The sequence below is a fragment of the Nicrophorus vespilloides genome, unplaced genomic scaffold (genome assembly GCF_001412225.1).
Source record: "Nicrophorus vespilloides isolate i.1.1-1 unplaced genomic scaffold, Nicve_v1.0, whole genome shotgun sequence".
NCBI classification, from domain to species: domain Eukaryota; kingdom Metazoa; phylum Arthropoda; class Insecta; order Coleoptera; family Silphidae; genus Nicrophorus; species Nicrophorus vespilloides.
Genome location: NW_017099379.1, coordinates 3,845 through 27,956, shown reverse-complemented (window position 1 = coordinate 27,956; position 24,112 = coordinate 3,845). Strand labels below are relative to the sequence as shown.

General features: G+C 30.8%; 3 protein-coding genes across 6 annotated transcripts; 1 reads left to right on the top strand and 2 right to left on the bottom strand.

Annotated features, from left to right (window-relative positions):
- Positions 1–789: 789 nt before the first annotated feature.
- On the bottom strand, positions 790–6,006 carry LOC108564422 (protein melted). The gene is made up of 10 exons (XM_017923466.1): positions 5,313–6,006; positions 5,006–5,254; positions 4,774–4,948; positions 4,554–4,717; positions 4,284–4,493; positions 3,052–3,723; positions 2,842–3,004; positions 2,114–2,785; positions 1,934–2,055; positions 790–1,243 (listed from the first exon to the last, which is right to left on the bottom strand). The coding sequence occupies exons 1-10, from the start codon at positions 5,415–5,417 to the stop codon at positions 989–991; spliced, it is 2,787 nt and encodes a 928-aa protein (XP_017778955.1). The 5' UTR covers positions 5,418–6,006; the 3' UTR covers positions 790–988.
- A 79-nt stretch (positions 6,007–6,085) lies between these two features.
- On the bottom strand, positions 6,086–16,275 carry LOC108564425 (solute carrier family 25 member 35-like). 4 transcript variants are annotated; one of them, XM_017923471.1, is made up of 5 exons: positions 16,202–16,275; positions 15,869–15,996; positions 12,667–13,185; positions 6,558–6,783; positions 6,086–6,495 (listed from the first exon to the last, which is right to left on the bottom strand). In XM_017923471.1, exons 3-5 carry the CDS (start codon positions 13,147–13,149, stop codon positions 6,296–6,298), a joined length of 909 nt encoding a protein of 302 aa, XP_017778960.1. In that variant the 5' UTR covers positions 13,150–13,185; positions 15,869–15,996; positions 16,202–16,275; the 3' UTR covers positions 6,086–6,295. The 4 variants fall into 4 exon arrangements, with proteins under 4 accessions (XP_017778960.1, XP_017778959.1, XP_017778961.1 ...); XM_017923470.1 differs by having other exon boundaries at positions 15,887–15,996; XM_017923472.1 differs by lacking the exons at positions 15,869–15,996; positions 16,202–16,275 and adding an exon at positions 13,238–13,690.
- Positions 16,276–16,454: 179 nt separating this feature from the next.
- On the top strand, positions 16,455–17,425 carry LOC108564421 (UPF0545 protein C22orf39 homolog). The gene is made up of 3 exons (XM_017923465.1): positions 16,455–16,594; positions 16,649–16,813; positions 16,998–17,425. Exons 1-3 carry the CDS (start codon positions 16,529–16,531, stop codon positions 17,217–17,219), a joined length of 453 nt encoding a protein of 150 aa, XP_017778954.1. The 5' UTR covers positions 16,455–16,528; the 3' UTR covers positions 17,220–17,425.
- The last annotated feature ends 6,687 nt before the right edge of the window (positions 17,426–24,112 follow it).

The window sequence follows — 24,112 nt, the reverse complement described above, 5'->3', positions numbered from 1 at the left end:
ATATTTTAATTTATCTGTAACATTTTTATTGTAATACTGTAAGAAACTAGTTAATCTACAAGTAAAAGCAAATTTTGGTTAGTTAATAAATGTTAAATTGTTTAAGAAATTTCAGGTGACAAAAATAAAATTTGATTATATTGCTAAATTGTTTGCTTTTTATTTTAATAATTTTCTGACTATTCTTAAAATATTTACTTTATGGTCGAGAAGTCGTCTAATTATACTAAGTTTTTCTCTATTATTTAAAATGTTGATAAAGTGAATCTACCAACAATAAGATTCTTTGCATTACTTTGGATTCCATCGAAATTATCTTCAGGTAAATATATTTGGAAATACTTACTTCGTGTACTGCTTCATTTAAGTGTAGTATGAACTTATATTATCAACAAATGATTGATCTTTTGTTAATTGCAAGGTAAATTGGCTTTATATCAGGATTAACGTTTAACTCGAAGACAAAAAATTAAGTAAGTGTTTCAAGGAGTGTACAAAACATACATTTACGAATAAATAAAAGAAAACCGTCCGTTTCTGCGAAAAGATGTCCTTTTTTTTAATTACAAAATAATTGTAAATCTTTTTTTTTCAAATAACATTCATTTTTATATAACAAATCGTAAAATATATTCACATTTAGACATAAAATATATATATTATAAAATTGGAATGTATATCGTTTTGTTTTCGTCTCGGCAACCCCCAAGAGTTTGAAGGAAAAGTCATGTATGTATATATATTTAAAAAAAAAATCAATCATCTTGAATATAAAAAAAATATCTATAAGTACAAAAAAAATAGTGTGTACAAAAAATGATTATTATTAAGTACTGAGGTTAATACTTATATAATAAAGCTGAAGAGAATAAACAAGACAGTTTCGTCTGAATTTGACCAATCAATTTCCAAAGACTAGCACCGAAGAAAAAAAAATACCGAGTTGGAATCGAAGATATTTGTTTTTTTTTCGGTTTTCTTTTTTCGTTCAAACTGCAGTACGACTTGCGCCGAGGCCTCTCGCTGGAAGCGAATTGCTCTTTCCTGGCAACTCCTTCGCGTGCGAATGGGCCACGACTATGCTCAGGCATTGCACCCATTCTTCTGCGTTTTTACCGTCCTTGGGTTTAAGGATCAGAGTCTGGTTGCCGGTGAAGATCTCGAAAGCTTTGGGTATGTTTCGAGCTCCTCGCGACACCTTCACCGATCGAATTTGATTTACGTCGATGCTTTCGCCTCCGCTCTGAAAATAATAAATAAATTAGAATCATTATTAATTTCATTGTTCTGAAGAAAAATGTATAAACAAATATAATCAGCTCAGTTAACGTACAAAAGTTACAGTAAGCTAAACTAATGTACGTTAATCGGATGATGAATTCACATACAAATGCATGCATTTATGATTTTCTATGCATACACGTATCTTCGAACAAAATTTATGTTAATACGAACGTACACTTAAACATGCGCAATATAATGAGAGCCAACAAACGGATTAAGTTCATACGAATACGAGTTATTTCTCTCAAATGTACGTTAATAATAAATAATATACGTATTATCGAACGTATGTTGTTCATTATATCCACTTGAGAAGATAATGAATGCTTTTATCTCGTCGTATGAAAATTTTATTTTATAAAGAAATATACAAAATATCATAATTTGTTATGCTTATAGTTTCAACATTTGGTTGGCCTTCCAATTGAATCTAACACATTTTTATTGCCTAATATCGTATGATTTCGTTAATACGTTTACATACGCAATATAAATTCAATAAAACATATAAATAATACAAATATAGTAGGTCAAAGGTCCAATAAATGTTTCTCTTTTTATTGTACTTAATTATTAATTCATTGAATTAATATGTGTATAGTTAAGTCTTTTTATGGTAATACTTGAATAATATATAAAGATTACTTACTGAGCCTCTGCAGGATAAATGGGCACCTGATAATGTGAAGTACCTAGTCCTCCACCGCCTGAATAGCCTCCATCTTCCCTTTTTCTCCTTCAGCTGACCTTCAATTACCGGTTGTGCATCGCCTAGATATAAAACAAAACATTTAACATCCAACTAATGATTTGTAATCACCATGATTACCTCTTAAGAACCCGACAGCTCGTTCTGGATGAGTGCATAAGAAACAACCCCATTGGAAATTGGCACTCTCCAACTGATCAGCGGATCCACCAACTACGCCGGGACTGAGCTGGAACACGTCGAAGAACCCGGAATGCCTAAGTTCGTTCAACAAAGTTTCCTGGTCTTTGGCGCAGGGAAATGCGCTCGTCACCAAAGTAAGAAACGTCTTGTTCTCGCACTTAAGCATATCCCAGCAATGTTTCAAACTGGTTACCGACGCGTCCCTCGAGCTCAAAGCGTGCGCTGATTTTGCCTGCAACGCGATGAACATCAAATGTATCCATATCCTCGGGTTCCTAGTGCGCATCGTGAAGAAGGTCTTCGAGTATAGACAGTGCTGTCCTCGCGCCTGACACGCGAAATGCAACTTGGCGGATTTCTTCTGCCGCTTTTCCTCGATGGTGCACTTGGCCGGAGGCGGGATCCTTACGGATACTTTGTCCATATAGCTTTTGATCTTGTCCAGGTGCTTCTCGCAGAAATGCTGGATGGTATCCCTCATGGGATACGGTTCGAAGACGCTCATCCTTTGAGTTGCTGCTGCCCCGACTCCTTGATTCAGTAGCGTTACGCTGGTATTGTTCGCTCGGCGGGATGTAACGGTCGTCGGTCCACTGACGTTAACATTACCTTAAAATATCAATGTTATTTTTTTCATTCCTTTATCAATGAGTATCAAAACCCACCACTGCCCATGATTTGACTACTGCTGGTGGCATTGTCTATGGCAAAATTGTTGTTCGAGACTTGGATATTCTGCGTGCAACTGTTCAGAACGTTCACTTGACCTGAGTAGACTGAGCTGACTGTGACGGCGTTGCTTCCATTGTTCTTGGCATTCACCAAAACCTAAAGCATTATTATTTCATTCGATCGACGGAGTGCGTCCATAATACCTGATTCGTGTGATTCGAGCTGGGCGTGGAATGTATGAGCGGGCCTTGACTCAGTGGACGCTGCATTCGGGGAGGAGATATGGTGGTGACGGTAACTCCGCCACTGAGAACCCTCATGTTTGGGATACCCCATTTGTTTGTACCGGTCACGATTACATTATTGGAAAGAGGAGGCGTGGGTGCCGCGATTGCCGAAGAGGGTGGGACAGGTATGGAGTTGATTTGCTGGGAAGAACTCAATCGGGTCATGCTTTTGTGCAAGCCTCCGACTGATCCTCCAGCTATGTTCAACCTGGTCATACTCCTATGAGTGTTCGTGTTTGTGGCTGTATGCAGTCTTCCGGTACTCCTAGAGTCTCCCAATTTGGCCCTCCGGGTGTAGCCTCCTTGCGGCGTAGAATTCTGATTTGTACCTCCGACTTTCACGATGGTGACTCCACCCGAAGTGACATTATTTGAAGTTGGCACTGAAGTAGTTGCCGGTTGGTTTATTTGATTTGTACTTGTGTGCTGCTTTCTGACTCCGGCTAGAACTTTGTCCGTGAATAGCGTGAACAAGACAGGATACGAACTACACAATAAAGTAGCCTCTCTCAGCAATGTGCTTTGTGAGCCTCTGTCCGCTTTCGGCAAATACTCCAATACGAAGTTCAAAGCATCTTGAGCTCTAGCCTAAAAAAAACAAAATAAAACATATGAATTAAAACATTTAGTACATCATTCGTAATTTTTAGATTAAATTCGTATAAATAAATAAAAATGTTCCTTTAGATTGATACAAAATTAATCAATGCCATTATTTAATAATCTTTACTTTTCATGTATCTATTTGTAGATATTTGCTTTAGTATTTAGAACCATTTATTTTAATTATATAATTGTAAATAGTTAAGTAAGTAGTTAAAATCAACCTCTCAGAATAGCAAAACTTAACTGAGTTAACTCATATAATTAAGAAATCCACATTGTAAGTAATAAAACACAACTAATTATTTGTATTACCACTTGTTAACATATAACATACACAAGAAGTGTTGTTTAAAAATTGGAAGAAATATTATTAAAAAAAATTACATCGACTTTAGTTTTAAGCTAAGATCTGTAGTTGACAAATATATTCGTCAAAATATTCCATGCAAACATGGCTAACAACTGCGATCTTCATTAGAATTCTCTAGCATCTTAATAATTTTCAAATAATGTTGTTTATAATTGAACGATTTAAAACATACTTTACTCAATTTTCCAACTGCACCAATAACTTGTGCCGCCAAACACACGGTCTGCGGATGCCTCTGCGCCGCCTGTTTCATAGCCCCAACGTGATCAGCCAAAAGGGCCGGCTTCTTTTCGGCCATATTAAGGAAGACCTGTAGCGTCGCATTCACAGTTGTAGAACTTCCCAAATACTCGCATAACTGCGGCACACTAGCTTCCAGTAACTGCATCAAATAATCCATTATAGAACCATAAAGAATAAGCTTGATTGATTAACAACTCACAGAAGGATTATCCTTTGCTATTAACGAAAACAAATTGAGTAGAGCCATTTTTTCCTGGTTATCACAGTGCGGTAGAAGAGAGACCAAAGCCATGGCGTGTCCCTGCAGCGGATCGGGCGAAACCTCGTAGATTTGCGCCAAAACTCTGCATAAGGGATAATTACCTGTAATCAATGCGTTATTAATATGAGGAATGAATGCATGTAGTTAATATCCAAACCAGAAATAATGGAATCCATGATGGGCTGAACATGTGGACTCAATAGGGAGGCATGTTCTATGGCAGCTAAGGATAAGTATGAGGCCATGTTCCTTGACAGTTCTTTGTTTCCTTTATGTAGGAATTTCACTGCAACTGGAAGGGCCCTCTGCATCACTGTTTTCTTGCTGTAATTCTAAAATGTATTTAAAATGAAACTGTTTTATTTTATTTTAATAATGGTGGTACTTACCAGGAATATGCAGGAGATAATATCACTAGAAATTTTTGCATGAGGTGGATCCTCACCTCTGGCACTAATCTGCAGGTTGTGATGTAGGCATGACTCCAGCAGAGTGACCAGAGCTTCGCAGTGCTGCTCCACACTTGCTGTCTCCCTGATGCAGGATGTCACTCGGGTCACACATATCTCCACCACACTCTGGTCATTGTTGTTCTGTGCATAATCTGATAGAGAAGAGATGGAAGTGATCTCCTTCAACTAAACAGATTGCAAAAAATAAATATATATTTTTTTTTTTGGAGTTCATGTTACTTACAACTTCTGTGAGATCATTGACTATGATGGAGTCCCTCACTGAGAAGAGATCTCCAGCCCGGGATAAATCCCTGTTCTTCAGGACTTGCATGAATAACTCGTGCATGGTGTTCTTTCAATTATAATTTGCTGTTCTTGCTGTTTCAACTATTACACATAATCCTGGAAACGTTCTTTCTTTTGGGCGATGCGTAAATCTGCCACATAGATAACAGGGAACAGGTTGTTTGATGTGCACACACACATGTATAAACCTCTCTATATGTATATGCGTTTATATATATATAGACACTTTTTTGTGTGTGTGTGAACGACTCCTCTCTACATATAATAAGTATTAATAAATCTGTTGAGTGGTTCACCTTGTCTTATCAACAGGAATTGTGCAACATCTGGAACTGATAAAATTTCGCGCATCTTCTACAATCGGATCGCGGCTATCAAAGTATACTTTGAATCAGATTCAGCTACGATTTGTCGGTTTTGTGAAGGAACACCACAACATATCGTCAAAGAAGTCAATGAACTTTATTGCAGGTGAAATAGTCTTTGACTTGTAGGTGTTACAGGTAATAGAACCGTTATCGCGCAAGCGCCAACGGCTTAAGTTTCGCGCTTTCACTTGCTTTTCAAATTCGATACCGCTAAGACTTAAGTAAATTCCAACCAAAAAAAGTAATTAAGTTAAAAACAAAGTGTCCATGGGTCATTAAATGTAGTTAATTACGTTTTTTTAGGTAGAGGATTCGGAGGCAGTCAAAAAATCTTTCTACATTATTTTTTTTATATATAACCTAACAAAATTTTATTTTCTTTTTTATATCATCGTGTTTGTCTTAAAATCTACTTCTTTATATACACTATTTACTGTAAAAAAAAACAATTCGTTCGGATCGTTGTTCATTTTTTTGAAGTCGCTGCTGTTAATTGTGGTTTTTGTTTCTAAACTGGTTAATTTAATTAGGATGGAGAAAATAAGTTCAGTCACCGATCGTCCAAGTATTTTGCCTGCACGCCCTTCAACAAGTCCCAAAACACTAAACAGAGGGCACCGTGCGGCGCCAGTCGCATGTAGTTTGCCGTCACGCCCTTGTAGAATCCGAAGAAACCTTCGGCGGACCACGTCTTCAGGAAGCAATCGGCGATGCCCTTGTAGAGTAGACCTTTGCCGTTCGCATCAAGACCTAAGCAATGAGATAACCGTTGGTTAAATGTTTGATGAAATGGTGCTAAAGGGATTAGTTACCTTGGTTGTAGATGCGGGTGGATACTAGGTCGAACGGAGTGATCATGATGGTTTGGAAGAAGCCGCCGATGATGCTCGCCGTAAGCGAGGTCAGGAGCGGCGAGCTTTCAAATAGCGAATACTGCTTGAGGTAATCCTTGGACATCGCAAAGGAGGTCAGCTGCGCCGAAGAACCCGCTACCGCCCTCAACATCGTCCCGTTTACTCCACGCCATAATCCTCGAATCTACAATTTAAAAAAAACAATAACAATTAAATTAGATAACTTTACAATTTCTTAAATTCTTATATTATAGATGACACTTTTTTATGTCGTGTAATTTTATTCACAATCTATTTTAAAGACGAATAGTCTCATAAAAACCTTTTAAGATGAACATAGTCTTAGCAGAACCATTAAAGACGAACATACTCTCAGCAACACCTCGTAATATGAGTATAGTCTCAGATGAATCTTAAATCGAAAGTAACGAATAGAGTTATGTAAAACCAAAAATTTCATTAAATTCCCAACAACTGAGACTCCACAACGACAAACACCAGACAATATTCCACTGTGTCCAGAATTCCATCCCATTCCACGACACTTTGATGGCAATACAAATAATTATATAATAAGTATATAAGTATAATAATAATAAATAAGTTATTTTTTATTTTAACGAGAAAGACTACTTGATCTTCATAAAAGGATCTAATAACCTAATAAGAAGACAAGATTATCCATGATCCTGAATTCTTAAAAAGTAACATCAGGTTAATTTTGTTATTTTCCAAATATGCATGACTTGAATGAATGTTATTATCTGAAAGAACGAACGAAAATAAAACTCCGACCATTGACTTACTAAGAAGAAAAGATTCCGAACTTTAAATAACAAAGACATTGTCCAAGAAATAGATGGAAATAAACATTTTCCTTTTTTAACTCTACATAAAGAGGACACCTTATTCAGAATATCAAAATACTTTGAACGATGGACATTTTACAATAAATATAAAAATATATTGCTGATTCTCTTATCTAAAATAATTTACAATTAATTTAAGCGCTTTACAATTGGAAAATCGCAATGGACAAAAAACAAAGACATTTTTCAAGAAATAGATGGAAAGAAACATTTTCCTTTTTGAACTCTACATGTCCTCTTTATGTGATTAAGAATATCAACAAACCTTGAACGATTGTTGACTGAAAGATTGCTAAGATTTCGAATTTATCATCAAGAATTCGTCCACATAACTTCAAATAACAAAGACATTATTCAAGAAATAGATGGAAAGAAACATTTTCCTTTTTTTTAAACTCTACATAAAGAAGATTATTGATTAAGGACATCATCATCAACAATAAACATAAAAATATTGCTGATTCTCAAGAATGTAAGCGCTTTTCGATTGGAAAAATCTCCGATTATTGACTGAATGGCTAATATTACGAATATATCATCAAGAATTCGTCCGCAAAACTTCAAATAACAAAGACATTGTTAAAAAAATAATGGAAACATGTTCGTTTTTTAACTCTACATAAAAAAGCCTATCGATTAAGGATATCATCACACTTTCGAATGATGGACATTTAAAAATAGACATAAAAAATATTGCTGATTCTTAAGAATTAGATAGAAGATTTTACAACTAATCTTTCCAAATAGAAAATCTCCGATCGTTGGCAGTAAGATTGCTAAGAAGAAAAGATTCCGAATATATAACCATTTGTCCGCAAATCACCAAATAACAAAGACGTTGTCATACAAAGAATTTTTCATTTTTAACTCTACATAAAGTCACCGCCTGATTAAAAACATCATCTTACTGATACTTTTGAATGATGAAAATTGCTGATTGTCAAGAATCAAGTTGTAAATTCTTCTAATCTATACAACCAATTTAAGCGCTTTTCAATTGGAAAATGAATGAGAAAAGAACTCGAACTAGTAAATAAAAAATATATCAAATATATTCGATTTGTTGATGATTTTCTTGTATAATAAATTTCGACATTTAACATTTTACATAAATTTTAAAATATAGCCTACTTACAAGGACTCTTTATAACACTTATATTTATAGTTATTTTATAAGTTTATAAATACAAAATTACTATTATGTTATTGATATTGTTATGTTAAAATATTCGTGTTCATAGTAATAAAATAATAGTAAAATTTTACTAGCTATAATATTAAATTTATAACAACAGAATTTTATTATTTTAACTAAAACGATTTGGATATATGGACAAAAATCTATAAATGATGTTTTTTCTATGTAGAATAATTGAGACTTAATACGTATTTATAAATAAAATCATAGTATGTAACAGTTTCTAAGTTACATATCAAATATTATTAAAATAGATTAAATTCCCAGTTTATAATGTAAACGAAGTTATTGAATGTAAGCAGAGGAAAACCTCTCAAAGAAAATGTTATGTGATGAAAATACGATAAAATCGAATGATGCAATCGATTCCGAGAATCGATGTCATCAAACATCTAAGAAAATCTAATCTATGCAACATTGAAACATCGTTTTGAATGATACGATCAATTTTATCAATGAAACGTCAATACTAATAATTATTTGTTTTGATGAAATAAGTAAATGTACGTCATTGGAACTATCTTATATAATAACATTTTTTTACACAATAATTTAAGAATTCTGCAACTAATTGAAAAAAAAGTTTGTATCTTTCATTGTTCATCGATTTATTTGTTCTATACCATGATTAGTAGGTGCATATATGTGTTGAACAATTGCAAATATTATTATTAAACAAACATAGCCAACTGTGATGTTAATATTACAACTAAATCTAACACTAATCTACTTGTTTTGCAAAAACACAGATAGTTTATATCAGTGTTCTTCATCCTTTTTACATCTACGGACCTACGATGATACTTTTAGTATACGTTGAAAAAAATTGAAAAAAAAACAGAAAGATTATCGCGAATACAATTTTTATATAATAATAGTTAAGCCACCTGCCTAGATAAGGCGTATTGAATGGAACGAACATAATATTAATGAAAAAAAATACAATGCAAACAATGGAGTCATAGAATAATCGATGGTGATAATAAAGCAATTCGAATCGAGTTGGAAGTTCGAGCCGATCGTACGATGAATAATTTGGTGGTGTTCCAATGATTGGAAAGTCAAAGGACGCTAATGACTATGGCCAATTTTAGCCTTGACGCACAAATTTATTTTTACAGTGCAATTCACCACGGGAGAGTAGACGAATAAAAAAGAACGCGTACAACAGAGGGAAAGACAGACGCACGCACAATGCATTGGAAAAAGAAATAACAAATATATGAGGAAGGGTTCAATGTCTACGAGGATGTCTGCTGTTTCTTATCGCAAATAAGATTAAAAAGTTATTTACATAGGTATAGTAAAGTGGATTACATATACGCTTCTTTATCTATTATAGTTTGTTGTTTTTTTTTCAAATACATGTAAATTTGACCCATTTTTCTTTTTGTGGACTTGTAATAAATTCATCCTTGGATAATCCGATAGAAAAAAACGATAACGTCCAACAATATACAAGATCACACGGTGTTAATAAAAAGATTAATATCTTCTTTACATGGATTATTGCGTCAATATTGAATCATTTTCAAACCTAATATGAATCAGAATTATATGCGAGTTATATAATATACTTTAATAATTAATCTTCGTTGTATTATCATTAAAAAAAAACTTGTCCTAATGCTTTATACGTGCGTATACGTATGTATACATAACTTCATAATTTTCTAATCAAGTATACAATTATACCTTACAAATGTTACCGATAAATAATTTGTACCAAATTTTAAAACGTAATTATCAAACTTTCACAGGCATCCCATGGTTGTGTTTTGTGTCCTTGAAATTTTTTCAAATATCGATAAATAATACAAAAATTGTTACATTTGTTGACAATAGTGAAAAATCAACATTTGATAAAGAACAAAATCTATTAAAAAAAAATAGAAATTAGAACAAACGACAAATAATAAGCACACGTTAATTTTACCATGAATGCTAAACTAGATATTCCTAATGGGGAATAAATTTCGAAAACTATACAAGTAAGGGATGATAACTTATTTTATATACAGTGGAACCTCGCATAATGAACATTTCGCTTAAGAAGTCCAAAATTGCGCGCCTGCTACACATTTTTAAAACTTGTGTACAAATATTATATGTATTTTCGAATATGTTTCACTATACGATTAAAAATCCAGAAATTTTGGAACGGATTAAACTCGCTAATTTATCAAAAAAAAAAACAAATGCTGTAAACTTATTTAATTATTTTTTATGAAAGTTTACATTTAATTTATTGATTAACATCCTCATAACTTAACAAGAGAAACGCTTTAAATCGCTTATTATGTGTATTTCATAACTAAAATTGGTTATTAACAATGACGATCTAATTTACTGAATACTTAAATGGGGAGGATAATAAAATAAATAAATATTAGAAGACAATGATATAAATATTAAGGAAGAAACATACCTATTTTGTGTTACTAACAAAGAACCATTTGTAATTAATTTGTTGAAGACAAAAACTATTTGCAATTATGTTTATCAATGAAAAACGTTAATTTGTTGAGTTATGTATTCTTGAGATGTGTTTGTTCATAATCATGTGGAATGAAACTTTTTCAAGTGAATTAAGTTATATTAATTAATTTACTTTGTTATATTGTTAAAAGAAACACAAATAAAAAGATCAGTTAATAAATTACATTTCATTATTTTTTTAAATTTTAAGTTTAAAAATAAATTTTGTCTTTGGGATTAAGCGGAATTTCGTTCATGTATATATTCCATTCAAACGCAGAATTTTTTGGCAGTTAAAAATAGAAAGATTTAACTGCAAGTGGAACAATAACAGACGGGGATAAATAAAACGTCACGTCATCCGAAAGCAATTGAATTGGAAGAACCTACCGATTTCTAGCATTGCCATTTTATTAGCGAATCGATGTTTTTGTTGATATTGAAATTGATTGTGACCGTTACCATTTAGCAAATCATAGAATTGCTTAAAAATATTGTGTGTGTGTGTTAAACCGCTTGACAAATCGCGGTGTGTAAAGTTTTCGATCAAACAGTCTAGTACATTGTACGGCCAACAAATATTTGTTTACTGACGGCGTCACTTAAAAACTTTTCTATTTAGCGAAACGTTTAGCACCGACGTAATATATAGCCCAAGATTTGAGAATTATTGCCCGGCATATAATGCCAAAGTCCAAAGGTAAATGGTACGTTTGTATGAATGTAAAGTACGTTCGTGCGGACGAAAAAAACAAACATAATTGAATGTATTTAAATGCGAATTCACATTCCGTATACCGTGTATAACAATTTGTGTACGTTAACTGAACTAACAATGTATAACATGTTCGAATATTGAAGAAATGGAAGAATGTAAATTTAAGCTCGTAACTCGTAAACAAAAAACAGGAAGCATGTTATTAAATTTCTATATCTGAATCGCACACAAAATTAAGACAAATTTTGCAAACATGAAAAGTTGTACAAATTAAATATTTATATATAGAAATAAAGAGTTGCGATTTATGAATATTTAAATATAGTTTGAGTCGGTGTCAAGAAATAGATGACAACAAAATAACAAATTTACTCGGGCCAAAACAACAGACGAAAATGTTTTTCCATTCAAATAAATTATTTTATAAGAACCTGAGTAGATTTTACTAACAGTAAGTATGAAAAGATGTACTAATACAGTCTTCTTGGATATTTGTTATCCCGGTTACTTCCAATTTCATGAAAGATTCCATTATGAAGACAAAGACTCTTGTAATGATGTTCATTTCAGGTAGACTAAATTATAGTAATTACTAATATTTTAGGTAGCAACATATGACTTGTAAAATAATTCATCAAGTACAAATTAATAGAAATGTCCTCAAATGTCCACTTGCTCTGCAAGTAAGAACTTTTAACATTATTGTAGAATTAATTTGGTATTGTATTTTCTGATAAGATTATTGTTTCAGAATGAGTTGTGTAAGTAGTAAATAACAATGTGTTTTATTGATTGTTGCCTTACCCCGTTTTTGGAGTAGATCTGTTGGATGGCAGCCAGAGTACCGGCATGTCCGTGTTGATGTCCAACCGCAATGCTGCGATTAGCCTGCGATTGCAGTTGGGTCTTGATGAGGAACAAAGGGCTTCCGAAGAAGGCACCGGCGGCACCTGAAAAAGCGCTCGCGGTGAAGCTTCGCCAGAAGATCGTCTTCCCATTTTGATCGGTGATGAAGCCGTTCTTGGTCAAGTACTGATACGTGCCCAGACGTACGCTGTTCCTGATGAAATGCATGAACAGAGCCGGAGTCAAACCCTTCTGCAGACCGAGTAATCCATCGTTCTGCACAACGACAACGGCTGCATGAAAAACGTTCCTATAGTGAACAGCGTGGTGTCCTTTAGCCTTCAGTTCTCCTTGCAGCTGCATCCGAGTTTTCAGCACGTCCAGCGGATTGCTGAAAATGCTCGCTCCGGCCGCGGAGACACCTCCGATCACGAAATCCATTCTGGTTCAAATCAGACGCGGCCCATCACCCGACACCTGCAGGAGATGAATTAGAACTCGTCAGAGAATCACGGCGGACTCAACTTACAAATATAAAATACAGGTACGAAATCGGCTTTTATTTTTATTGATGGGGAATTATCGATCATCGATCGCGCGACTCCTATCGTTCTACTAACAACTTAACTAGCCCGCGTAGAGTTGGTTCTCTGTGATGAGCGCCCACGACTCGCGCGAATGCGCTTCTAAAAATATTTGGTTTCGGCGCGTTCAAAATAAACATTCGCTTTCTATCCCCATTCGGCATACCAAAAACCTATTTTTTTTTATGTCTCTTATTTGATCTTCATCCGTTACTATTATTATTATTATTTATTTCGTACCGTATTTTCGCGCAAAGTTCACCGCCACGATGACGAATCAAGAGAAAAAGGAAATTTACATGGGCTACCGTCCAAACGTACACACTAAAAGCAAGAAATAAATTCGGTACGAGCACGCACGTTTACGCAATTCCCTCTCAGCCAAGCTCACACATATACATACAAACATACACGAGATCACGTGTTTCGTAAATTAATTTAAGCCAATAGACTACGGCGACATCTGCGACGAGGTTTCTTATCCTCGCGCGTTAATCTCAACCGCACGTAACAGATGAAATCTCTTATCGATGTGTAAATTGGAAAAAATATTACCAAAAAAAAACTGTTTTCGTTTTGTCTCATCTGAATCGCGACATTCGATAAATCTGGTCAAAATCCGAAACGAATCCATTACTCAACTTAGTAGTTCCCTTGTTATTTTACGTAATCACCTCATTTTATTACAATCTAGATAGCTTATCTAACTTAATACAACTTTAATGTTGCGTCACTATTTGTAAAAAGCAACAAATACAAACGTTGCTTCGGATAAGTTTGGCAATAACACCTGAGAAACTTATTAGTGATAATTAGTTTAATGAAAATTTAGGAAATTGCTACTATAAATATTGCATTATTTAGATGTATTTATTACTATTTTTTACTTTATTTTACGTATATTTAGAGAAACCCACACCAAATTTAGATTTAACTAAGTAAATCATATATTACTTAACTTTGTGATTGACTATCAAAATGAATTCACGTAACTTTTATTAGTAATTGGTTGTAATTATAGTTTAAATATTGTTCGAGATAATGTGATATTTTTGTTGTCTTATATTAGTAAGACATAATAGAAATGTAAGAGTTGAAATGTTTTGAGCTTTTACATTGATTTTTTTAGAATTATTTATTAATTAAACTAAATCAAATATCGAGTTTTCTTTAATATTTGATATAGGTATACTTCTACGTTCACATATTCAAAATTGATAGAAAATAAAATTGAACTTAATTAAATATCTTATTCGAACAACTGAAACATTATGATTTAATTGTGCAATATTATTAAAGTTTCACAATATTCATCATTCATTCATCATAAAATTGCATAATATATCAATCATAGAATTCGACCATATGACTAGATTAGGTTATTTATTTATTTTCAACGTCTTTTTAATCACTTCTAAAATCATAAATCCTGAATTCAAATATATTGAATGTAATAATATAAAATATATTAGATATACAAGTTTAATCCCTTCCAAAATTTCCGGATTTTTACTCGCATAGTGAAAAATATTGTAAAATACACATAATATGTGTACAAAAGTTTTAAAAATGATGTAGCAGGCGCGCAATCCCGGACTGCTCTTCTCATCGTCACTCGTTATGCGAAACGTCGCTCGTTAAGCGGATCATTTTTCTTACAATTGATTTTGCTTGTTAAGCGTTATGCGAGGTGTTCGTTAAGCGAGGTTCCACTGTACAAGTATATATTATGTGCTTTTTTGTTTTGTATGAAATTCGACTTAAGATAATTCCGACTTATTTGCAAAGTTACAGAACTTCGCCTTAAATATTTCTCAATGTAAATAAATATGATTAAGAAATATGCAAGGTTCGTAAGTTATGACTATATTACATGGATTAGGAATATTGTTATGTTAGGCTAAAAGCAAATTTAAGAACTTTTCTATTTTACCCTGATCACTGGATTTTATTCTGACTATACATTTAATTTGTCTCTTCATCTTAATTCCTTTTATTAAGAATTTTATGTGCTTGTAACTTGTTTAAATATGTCACGTTTCATTATTTATTTGAAAATATCGTAAAATTGTCATTATTTTAAATAAATATATAATTAGAAAATCTATGAATCAGCGTATTTCATGTGCTATCAGTTCCATTAAAAAATGGATATCCCCACAATACTGAGAACATTTGAATACTGTCACAGGAAAGATACAATTTCCAAAAACTCAAAGTGTAAAGTTTCAATAGTTTTTATAAATACCTACATGATTTACTATAATTATCAAGAAGCACATGAGAGTATATTAATGAAAAAAAACAATTGTTCTGAGAAATTGAAACATTGCACAATTTACCTAAACTTAAATAGTTACTAAATTTAGTTACAAATTTGAATCATTGTTGTCTTCCTGACAATGTAAAAATGTAACAGAAAAGATACAATTTATAAAAACTCAAAGTGTAAAGTTTCAATAGCTTTATAAATACCTACATAATTAACTACAATTCAAAAAATATCAAGAAGCACATGAGAGTATATTAATAACAAAAACAATTGTTCTGAGAAATAGAAGCATTGCGCAATTTACCTAAATTTAAATAGTTACCAATTTAAGTGTCTCCATTTGAATCAACAACAATCCAAGTCTATACTAATTGTGCAGATGGGAAACAACATCTTTGACCTCCTTTAGAATGTTACCAGTTTATCCTGTCACTGTCAATTAAAACTCACCCACAATTAAACAAATCACAAACAATAATAGAAGAGCATGCAAGTATTTCATTTTGTTAACATAGTCTAATTTGATTAATTTAAACCTCTGCTTTATTTAATCCAATTAGATGGGAAAAAAGACAACAACAAACAAAAGTAAAAAAAAAAGTTGAATAATCTGGTCCTTATTAGAAATCTAACTTACATGGATAAAATCCTGTTTCTCATCAGGAAACCATAAGTTTTTAGGAGGTGTTTCATCATTGTCAATTATTTGTTTGTACTGCGATTTTTAGAGGTTAAGTTTTTTCCAAAAAATTATATCATTTGGTATTTTTTTATATATACTTATTCTTAATTAAAAGACATTATTATACTTTTAAATAGAAAAAATATTATTTATTAAATTCAAATTAGCAAAGTTACTATATCACCGTTAACATTACGCTTATTTGGTTGCCTAATATGTTATGTTATAACATTGCATAACCTCAAAAATATAAAGAACTTATTGGAAATATTTGTTACAATAATGCCAGAAGAATCAACTACCAACGAAGATAATAATGAAGTTCCGAAATTGCAATATGAATGGATGGTAATTTGATAATATTTGTCATTGATACTTTTATAATTGAATTGTAACTTCTAGATTAGACCCTGCAATGTTTATGATGAAGAATATGGGGATTGCAGATCCATCCGAGGCAGGTTGCATCAGAGATTTGTCCATGGCTCAAGTGTGGATTGCTCACAGTGGAAAAGGGATTATGATAACTGTGTTAAATGGGAGGAGAAGAAAGATCTTAAAGCTGCTGTAAGTTCGAATGTATCATGTAGTCTTTTTATTATATAATGAAAAGGTCTCATTAAGGGATTATTAACATCTTACAAAATAACGTTTAATAAAACATACATTATTAGATATTCTAATTAATCATGATAATGTTACAAATTTAATTTATTGTAAATTATTTGTATGTTGTATTTCTATGTTTTAGAATGAATTGATTAAGAGTGAAATCAATCGAAGAAAAGAGAGGCTGCAGGCGCACATTGAAAACGATGTTTGGGGAAAGAGGAAAGAACCACCGTCTGATTGGAATAGGCCTTTGCCGGAGGAGATGGTTAAGCAATACGAAAACACGTATCTTCATATAAAGAATCAGGAGATGAAAGGTGAAATTCCGCCGACCATCGATAGTAAATGTTCGATAATGTAACTTTGATGATCATACCTCATAATTGAATAGTCCGACGATAATTCATGTTATGGTTATGAATGAAACTGTGAAAGTCCACTACCTCCTGGGAAGTTGCGTACGGGTGAATTGTAAATTGATATAGATCGATGTAGGTGATGTTATGTAATATGTTTTAAAAGAAAATAAACGAGCAAGTATATCGTTTACGTGAGTAATTAATATCTTTCCGATATGTTTTATAAATGTTACATTGCTACAATTATCATGTCTAAATGTAACGTAATAGTAGAAATCATTATTTGAAAATAACTTCAGAACAAGTAAATTATATAATATAAAATAATTTGGACCAATAGATTTTACTAGTTTCATTCCAAAGGGTTGTTTGTAAGTCGGAGGAATTTTAAAAATTTCAAAATATACTTATCTTACCACACTTTATCATGGTTTTTACTTTTATATATGTTAAATTCTGTGTTACTGACTGCATAAATTTGAAAAAATAAATCAAAATAAACAATATACTTTTCAATGTAGACATCACAATTATTTAATAAAAAACTGCAAAAGAACCAAATGCAACAAAACAGATAGTACATTACAGAAAAATATTATATTTTGTTAGAGAAATTATCAATTTTTATATCTCCTTGCAACAAGTTAGAACTTTTAGAATTTTGTTCATATGTCCGGGAGTTCGTAAGTGGGGGGATACCTGTTCTTTGTATTTACTTTAAAATACACTTGCGGAGATTCTTACATTCACTTTTTAATTAGATTTTATTATAAAGTAATAAACTTTAAAAATCATAACTAAAGAGAATATACCTCAAAGTGGTAAAATAATAATACAGCAATGCCTCGCATATTGCGGATAATCGATTCCGCCAGACTGTTGAAACCGCACTAATCGAGGAACTGTATTGAAGAAAATTTTGTGTGAAATATGAATATAACCCAAAGTGGTAAAATAATAATACAACATATCCTTGCATAGTGCGGATTATCGATTCCGTCAAACTGTTTGAAACCGGACTAATCGAGGAACTGTATTGAAGATAATTTTGTGTACTATTTATTTTAACTTTTCTCAAACAAAATTTATTTTCTTTTGAAATTTTCCGGTGTATACGATAAAACGATAAAAAATAGAATAAATTGCAACAAATTTGAATGTTTTTTTTATTATTTAGTAAATAATTTATATCCGCTATATCAGAAAGTATCCAAAGTACCGTTTGTGCAGTTACCATCAAAAACATACCGTAAAATAAATTATACCTCCTGTGTTAAATCGCTCGAGTTATTGAAAATAGAATGAGCTTCACACTACCAGAACGTAGATGATTTGATATTTGCAATTATTTTTTATCGTCAGTTGAAAATTAAATCACTTTTCAACTTTTAAAAAATATGTGAATGTAAAGAAATGTTAGAATTATATTGGATTATATTTAAACAATTTGAAATGGGAAATAATATATAAATTCCAGATTATTAAAACGAGAAGTTTTGGTCACTGACCTTTCTGCAATGGTGAATAAATATTGTTCTCTTTAAAATGGATTTGAGTTTGTTTTGTACATGTTTATGTTATGGCTAAGTGTAAACTTAAACAAACTGAATATTATTAAAATAAGCTAAAATTTTTTTTAATTCAGAAGAAATTATTTGACTAAAATTTGCTATTAGTTCAATAGGATAATCCATTAAAGCAATTACGCATGTTCCTAGAGGCCCCAGGATTTGGTGGCTCCCAAATTTAATTTTCCCATAGGCTCCAACTAATCTAATGCATATATTTGATAATTATATTATTTAATGAGGTTAACTACTTAAAAAGTGCACCAATGTTCTAAGAAATGATACCACATCTATATTATCTTTTCCCCATCTTTGACACTTAACGTAACTTATGCCCAGAGTGTTTAATAAACGCTGGTGCAGTATTGTGTTGACTGCGGCACAAATAAGTTGTTTTCTGCACGTTTTTCTTACTCTGCAATGACACAAACATAGAAACTATTAGTCTTGTTATTGTTATCTGGGAACAGATTAGAACAGATTATTAGAAACAGAATCGTATACATTTTGTTAAATTATGAGCTTCAATAGATTTCTATAAAAAAGCATTAGATAATATGAAAACGTAATAACATCATTTATGCATTCTGACATATGTGCATAAAATACACCGCGCGAGTAATACATGGACATTTCAAGTACATAAAGGTTAAGTTATGTTAGGTTAAGTTGATATAGGTTAGGAAAAGTGGTTAAAAAAGTGCGTCTTATGGTCCAAAAAATAAGTAATTTCTTTGATTTGTAGCTGAATTTGTTTAGCTGCTAGAATCAAAATCAAGTAAAAACAAATAAAATCACCGTCAATAAACAAGTCAAATCATTAATATATTACGAACTGTCAAGTTTTAAACTAAAACGAAAAAGTTATTTTCCACAAAATTAACAAAATTTTTGTCTAATTAGTTTATAAATTTGCCAAGTACGGACTATCTCAAACCGTACTATTGAAGAACTTTAGAACCATATAGAAACATACAGTATGGTGCATAGGAGGAAAAGCAAGTTATACTTTTTCATGCGGTTAAAACTTTACTTTTTGACTTGCTAAATTACAAAAAAAGGCCATTAAATTTTTATAATTCGTGTTTATCATCTCTAGTGTTGATATTTTAATACATGGAACAGGAAGTTTTTAAATTTGTAATTGTAAAATAAAATGTTGTTGATCTCTTTTGTATAGTATTTAATCTTAATATATTATACATATCTAAAAATCAATACATTTACAAATGTGCATAAGTATGAAGGGGTGATCTTTTCATACATTAGTATTGTCATATATGTTTGCCTATTTAAAAATGCACCCTTACATTTTAAACGATAAATCAGGCATATGGTAGGTAATAAATTTTATTTTTGTTCCAATTAACACTATTTACATAGATAATTCTATGATCTGTAATCACCCATTCAAAATACTTTGTAAAACAAACTTTGTTTAACTATCTTAAACCGTGATCCTCATCTTATTATAGATGAGGATCACATACAGAAAATCCAATATTTTACAAAAGAAAATAATAGATTATTTGTTTCTTGATTAAAACTATTTGTATTTCTTCTTTTGAATGAAGGAATGCCTATGCTATTCTGTGATGCTATATAAAGATATTTCCTTCATCCATCTGGGAATATTTCAAAATGAACATTCATTAGTAATTTTCCCCCAAAATAATTGTAAAAGGGGGAGGTTTTCCCGGCTGACGTCACCCCATTGTTACCGGATGTCTGATACTGCCCTTGTTAGCTACACCCCACTTTCAAAATTACATTTCCTGAACCCCATAGTTTCCCATATTATTTAATCGCATTTCCATAATATGTAACAATTGTTCGTACACTATTAAAATTATAATAATAAACTTAATTTTCTATAAAAAAAAATGTATTTCTTCAACCCTGTAGCAGACGTTATAAATTTTCAACAGAAGAAATGATTTTTTCTAAATAGATTACAATATTTTTTGTAATTTTAACTTATTTAAAAATAAATAATTTTTTTTTACACTTCAGTAATAAAGAGCAAATTTAACTTTTGTCATAACTTTATCATCAATAAACTTATACTTAATAACTTATTTTTTTTTATAAAATATTTGAATGTTATCGAGAATTAGTTAATAACCTAAAATCAATTAAAAAATCTTAATTTGTTGCAAAATGTCAGCTGTCGCCTTATGTCAAAATAATCATCAGAAAAGATGATTTTTTTCTAAATAGATCACAATATTTTTTTGTAATTTTATCTTGTTAAAAATAAATAGATGTTTTGTACACTTCAGTAATAAAGAGTAAATTTAACTTTTATCATCAATAAACTTATACTTAACCACTTATTTTTTTTATAAAATAGTTGAATGTTATCGAGAATTAGTAAACAAATTTAAATTCAATTAAAAAATCTTAATGTGTCGCAAAATGACAGTTGTCACCTTTTGTCGAAGTTTTCATCAGAAGAGATGATTTGTACACTTCAGTAATAAAGAGAAAATTTAACTTTATCATCAATAAACTTATACTTTATAACTTAATTTTTATTATAAAATAGTTGAATGTCATCCAGAATTAGTTAACAAATTTAAATTCAATTAAAAAATCTTAATGAGTCCGAAAATGACTGCTGTCACCTTAAGTCAAAGCGAATTTATTTGTATTCTAAACAATTGCTGTCCAATTTCAAACAAATATGTTAGTCTATGAATGAAAAACATTGAGAAACGCGGAATTAAAGCACATGTTTCCTCCTCATCTATTTCTAATTAGTTAATTTATACATTAATACGACGATTACTTAATATGTTAAAAATGATATTAAATTTTAATAAAAAAAAAGCAATTCTAGGAATGTCAACGTGAGAGTTAGACTAAACAAGTATAAACTAAGTGTATTGTTTGCTTGCATCGTGTGTTTGTTTTATTTACATGCAGCGAACATGTTGATATTGTAACGCAGTTCACTGTTGTCGCTATAAAGAGGAATTTGAACTCATGAAAATAATGATACCCTCACCTAAAACTGTAATTTAAAATAACTAGTTTCAAACATATTTCTTTTAAAATAATAGTTTAATTTCGATTCAATTAATTTTAATTAGATATTATGATTAAATTAATATTACAAAATAGTTTAATTTCTATTTAAAAAAAAAAACTGGTTCTTAGTTAATGGGAAACTATGTGGTTTTTACCGAAACCATACCACAGGATGTACACACACATGATTCTTTTAACGCCGCACTTGTATTTTATTTACGTGTATTTCAAACATATGACGACAATTCTATTATGCAATTTGTTTAGAAAAGAAATAGGAAAGACGCAATAGTTTTTTTTATATTTCTTTCATTACCGTTAATTCAATTGTAATTATTTTGATACTTATATAAGAATAGAACAGGATAATGATTACAGTTAACACTACAATTTTTCACATATTTATTCATGAGCTATCAATTTAAATGATAACTGTCGTTGTGCTAATTTCGAAGATAAACGGATCTGGAATTACTAAGTATATTAAACAATATTTGAGTGTTGTCCACTTCCTGTCCACTTGAGTGTATTTAAATAGACTAATTAAGCAAATTTGTAATTTGCGAAATGTATATTATTTTTCAAAATCTGACATTGAAATGCAAATATTGTGCGCACTCAATATAATAATATATTTGTTTATACTATGTGCTAGTTCATTAGATGACTGTGCTTGAACAAGATTATTTTTTATACACGTAATAGATAACAACAATGAAACATATGGCATGTGTATCTGTTTTTCTCTTTATAATTGTTCTTCTAATTTTATCATTTTTTTGTAACAAATATCTGTTAATTATATTATCGTGGCAGCTGCTGTCAAATTAATAATTATATTGTTTTTTTACTATATTTCGTAATGTTTTTGTTGAAGTTTGTCATATTGGACATTTTTTAAATTTATTTTTTTCAAATTGTGTCTTGTTCGGATTTATCTTAAATATTTGATCTATTGACAGTAAAGCTTTGTCATAATTGTCATAGCAACAATTTATGTTATGACATAATACTATAGATGTTATTACAAAATAAAACAAAGATTTAAATTATACAGAATGTAAACTCATAAATAGTTTTATTAAAACAATGTAATCAAGTTATTTAGTTTGTGATAAAGATGATTTTTTTTTGCTAATAATGGTGAAATTGACACAAAAATTCAGATTTACATTTAAAGATGTATGTTAAATGTGAATGAAGAAACTCTACTTATTTGTAAAGTCATTCATAAAACTTATGTAATTGTATAGAATACGTTTCAATAAGCAATCTCAATATTAAAATTCTAGATCGATACTAATCTATCAATTACTAACGTACCATGAGGTCTACATCAGTAGGGATTATTTGTTCATAATAAAACTGTTACATAACTTCCAAGAAGTCAGTATGCTAACATATAAATTTAAGAAGTAGAAAATTAAAAAAAATCCATGTTTAATTAAATTTTTAGCTATATTTAGACTTTTATTTAAATTATGGATATTTAAAAGTTTGTTTGTATATATTTCAGTAATATTGGTAACAAAATGCTAATATTTAATTTTTCAATTGCAAAATAATATAAAATTGATATATGTATCCAAATATATTTGGCATTGGCATTAAGTCAAAAATAATATCATATTTTTTTGGAATCTCATGATTGTAAAGTTAAAATAAATTTGTATTAAATTTAATGGATTTGGATTTCACAAGAATTGTAACATTTTCTCAGTATTATATACATTTTTAGTAAATACAAATCTTTAAAGGAAAAATAAACTTTCTAACATAAATTTTCAAAATTTTGGTATTTATTTTGTACTAATCTAGTTAAAATATTAAGAACTAAAGCTGAACCTCATATTTCTATGTTTTGTTTATGTTTTTGAAATAATTATGTTAATAAACACAAATCTTTAGAAGGAAAATAAAGTTTTTAGTATAAACCATGTAATGTAGTCTACAAAAATGTCCATTTATGTTGGATTAATCTGGATAGCACATCAACAACTAAAGAACTGCTGCTTTTCCTAGTCATTATTTAACAATAGAATAAAAAGAATAAAAATAAAATATCTTTATACCAACAATAAACTTTCTAACATAAATTAGAGTAACAACGAAACACGAATCTTTAGAGGACAACTAATCTTTTTCACATAAACTTTGTAATCTACAAAATTTTGGTATTTATTTTGTATTAATCTTGATAAAACATCAAGAATTAAACAATTATATTTTTTTTCAACTAGTATTTAACAATTTGATTTTCGACTATAATGGTTACATTTTCTCTGTATTATATA